Source organism: Eschrichtius robustus, chromosome 20 (genome assembly GCF_028021215.1).
Source record: "Eschrichtius robustus isolate mEscRob2 chromosome 20, mEscRob2.pri, whole genome shotgun sequence".
Classification (NCBI taxonomy): Eukaryota; Metazoa; Chordata; class Mammalia; order Artiodactyla; family Eschrichtiidae; genus Eschrichtius; species Eschrichtius robustus.
The window spans coordinates 12,067,579-12,071,320 of record NC_090843.1 but is presented as its reverse complement, the minus strand read 5'-3'; the positions used below and the strand labels follow the sequence as shown (position 1 = coordinate 12,071,320).

The 3,742-nt window shown below is 59.3% G+C and overlaps 1 protein-coding gene across 1 annotated transcript; it reads left to right on the top strand.

Annotated features, from left to right (window-relative positions):
- Positions 1–582: 582 nt before the first annotated feature.
- ACTG1 (actin gamma 1) lies at positions 583–3,454 on the top strand. The gene is made up of 5 exons (XM_068531634.1): positions 583–689; positions 1,120–1,488; positions 1,767–2,205; positions 2,307–2,488; positions 2,577–3,454. The coding sequence occupies exons 2-5, from the start codon at positions 1,126–1,128 to the stop codon at positions 2,718–2,720; spliced, it is 1,128 nt and encodes a 375-aa protein (XP_068387735.1). The 5' UTR covers positions 583–689; positions 1,120–1,125; the 3' UTR covers positions 2,721–3,454.
- Positions 3,455–3,742: the final 288 nt, after the last annotated feature.

The window sequence follows — 3,742 nt, the reverse complement described above, 5'->3', positions numbered from 1 at the left end:
CCCGGGACTCCCCCGGACCATGGGGCCCGCACTGCCGCATGGGCAGCCGGCGGGGACCACCACCCTCCCCTCCCCCAGCCCGGCGCCGGGAACCCGCCTTCGCGGCCTGCAGATCCTCGGGGAGAAAGCTCGAAGGGGGCGCCCGGGGAGCAAAGCCCCCCTGCGGGGCCGACCGCGGGCGCACACCCAGCTCCGAATGCCGCCCAGCCCCGGGCCAGGCAGTTTCGGGGTGCAGCCGGGCCCTCCCCAACAGCGCGCAGCAGTCCCGGGGCGGGGCCGGCGGGTCAGCTCCGCGGCATCCTCTGCACCCCGCCCTGCGATCCCCGGGGACGCCCACCCACCCCGCCCCCGCGCCGGCCCGCTCATAGTCTCGCTCGCTGGTTCTCGGGCGCGCGGGGGCGGCGCGGGCGGGGCGGTTGGGGGCGGGGCGGGTGGGGGCGGGACCGGGCGCGGGGCCCCACGTGCCCCTGCCGGGCGGGCCAATGGGCGCCCGGCGTTCGGAAAGATCGCCATATATGGACATGTTCTGGGGCCGCGCGCGCCGCCGGCCCGCGCGCGCGCCCCGCTCCGCTTAAATACGGGCGGGGGAGGCCGTGGTCGATCTCACTCGCTGCAGCCGGCTCGCGCTCCGCGTCTTCTCGTCGCTCGTCTGCTCGTCCCTCCGCGTCCTACGGCCGCTTCCTCCGCCGGTAAGTGACCAGGCCTGCGTGGCCTGGCCCGGTATGCGGGCCCCCGCGCCCTTCCGCAGGCCCGCTTCTCGCTCCTGGCTCCAGAGGCCCGGCCGCGCCGACGCCGGGAACAAAGGGTGGCCGGGCGGGGTGGGGTGGGTGAGCTGGGACGCGCCCCGGCGGGTCCATGGAGGGTTCAGTGGGGGTGCTGCTGGCGGAGGGGGCAGGGCGGGGCCGGGCCCGGGCCGCAGTACTGAGAGCCCCCGGCCGTGTCTCCGCGGAACGACGCTGCTGGGGGCGTTACATAAAAGGCGGACCCGGTTGTAGACGGTTACTCTGCTGCCGGGGCGGCGGGTCGGGGGGGAGGCGGAACGTCTCGCGGCGAGGGCCTTTGTGCAGGGGCCGTTCCTGGGCTCCAGGGCGCGCCTGAGTTGGTTGCATTTTTGAGTAGATCGCAATGGAAGAAGAAATCGCCGCGCTCGTCATCGACAATGGCTCTGGCATGTGCAAAGCGGGCTTTGCTGGGGATGACGCTCCCCGGGCCGTCTTCCCGTCCATCGTTGGGCGTCCCCGACACCAGGGCGTCATGGTGGGCATGGGGCAGAAGGACAGCTACGTGGGCGACGAGGCCCAGAGCAAGCGTGGCATCCTGACTCTCAAGTACCCCATTGAGCATGGCATCGTCACCAATTGGGACGACATGGAGAAGATCTGGCACCACACTTTCTATAACGAGCTGCGTGTGGCCCCCGAGGAGCACCCCGTGCTGCTGACGGAGGCCCCCCTGAACCCCAAGGCCAACCGTGAGAAGATGACCCAGGTAAGCGCGGCCGGGTCGATTGGGCTGTTCCATTTGTTTCACAAGTCATTTCATGTTCAGTTTTGTTTTTTGAAATTCAAGTTTTTCTTTCACTATTTTCAGGGTTCTGTTCTTCTCCTGGCATTTCCTCCCTGAAGTCTCAAGGTTTCTTGTTTGTGTTTCTGCTTGCTTCTTTTTCTTTTCTTCACACATCACATTTGTGGCATGCTGGCATGGTGTGTGAGCATGGGGTGGCCCTGGGCCCCTTCCTTTGACTAAGAAGGTGTTGCCTCTTGCAGATCATGTTCGAGACTTTCAACACTCCGGCCATGTACGTGGCCATCCAGGCTGTGCTGTCCCTGTACGCTTCTGGCCGCACCACTGGTATAGTCATGGACTCTGGGGATGGGGTCACCCACACGGTGCCCATCTACGAGGGGTATGCCCTCCCCCACGCCATCTTGCGTCTGGACCTGGCTGGCCGGGACCTGACAGACTACCTCATGAAGATCCTCACGGAGCGTGGTTACAGCTTCACCACCACAGCCGAGCGGGAAATCGTGCGTGATATCAAGGAGAAGCTCTGCTACGTTGCCCTGGACTTCGAGCAGGAGATGGCCACCGCCGCGTCCTCCTCCTCCTTGGAGAAGAGCTATGAGCTGCCTGATGGTCAGGTGATCACCATCGGCAACGAGCGGTTCCGGTGTCCAGAGGCGCTCTTCCAGCCCTCCTTCTTGGGTAGGTGTCAGGCAGGCAGCATGACCTCCGTCTGAGGCTGTTGAGAGCCGAGGTGCCTTTCACCTTGAACGTGACCGCTGAGAGTGAGCTTTGTCTCTTAGGTATGGAGTCCTGTGGCATCCACGAGACTACCTTCAACTCTATCATGAAGTGTGATGTCGACATCCGGAAGGACCTGTATGCCAACACAGTGCTGTCCGGTGGGACCACCATGTATCCCGGCATTGCTGACAGGATGCAGAAGGAGATCACGGCTCTGGCCCCCAGCACAATGAAGATCAAGGTGAGTCAGAGGTGGTTGTGGGCTTGGGCCTGGAGGCCTTGCTGGGAAGACAGTGCCGCTGACTAAAACCACGTTCTTGTTTTTCCAGATTATCGCTCCTCCCGAGCGCAAGTACTCGGTGTGGATCGGGGGCTCCATCCTGGCCTCGCTGTCCACCTTCCAGCAGATGTGGATCAGCAAGCAGGAGTACGACGAGTCGGGCCCCTCCATCGTCCACCGCAAATGCTTCTAAACGGACTGCGAGCAGATGCGTAGCATTTGCTGCATGAGTTAATTCAGAAGTATAAATTTGCCTTGGCAAATGTATACACCTCATGCTAGCCTCATGAAACTGGAATGAGCCTTTGAAAAGAAAATTGTCCTAGAAGCTTGTATCTGATATCAGCACTGGATTGTAGAACTTGTTGCTGATTTTGACCTTGTATTCAAGTTAACTCTTCCCTTGGTATATGTTTAACACCCTGTGCATATCTTTGATTTAAACCCCTAGTTACACGCGGCTCCGTCACTTTGTGGCTGAGGTGAGAACACGTTTATGGAAGAGAAATCCAATGGCTTGATGAGAATCTGGGAGACCACGAGTCTCTCCATCTGTGCAGGGTATTAATGTGTCAGAGCTGCCTATTCCAGGATTTCTCTAGAGGCTGGCAGGAGTCCTGAACCAGTTGTCATTTCTGTTTTGCCGGTCTTACGGGGTTGGGAAGGTCTGAGCCTTAGGACTTGCTTTCCTTTCTTACCGAAGTTTTCCCGCCAGAACACCGTGGGTTGTTACTTACCTTGAGTTGGAAAACAGTTTGCATTCACACCTGTAAATTTATTCATTCTTTTAATTTATGTAAGGTTTTTGTACGCAATTCTCAATTCTCTAAGAGATGACAACAGATTTTGGTTTTCTACTGTCATGTGAGAACATTAGGCCCCAGCAATGCGTCATTGTGAGGAAATAAAAGTGCTGCAGTAAACTGATCAGTGTTTCCTGTTTTGGGGAATGGAAGGTTGGGTGAGGGTGGAACAACCTCGGCTCAGATTAGGCAACAGTTTGGTTTCTCCCAAACCAGAGGTGAACAATTGGTCCTAATGAGCATCTCTTCACAGCTGGAATCTGCCTCACCTTGTGGGCTTCTAGGGAAAGGAGAACCTGTCCGGGATTGGCCCCCAACCTGGTGGAAGGAGGGGTCCTTTTATACTTGGTGTCCTCAATTTAGCGTAAGGCTGTGCTGCCATAGAAGCACTTGGGGCCACGAAGGGCATGGC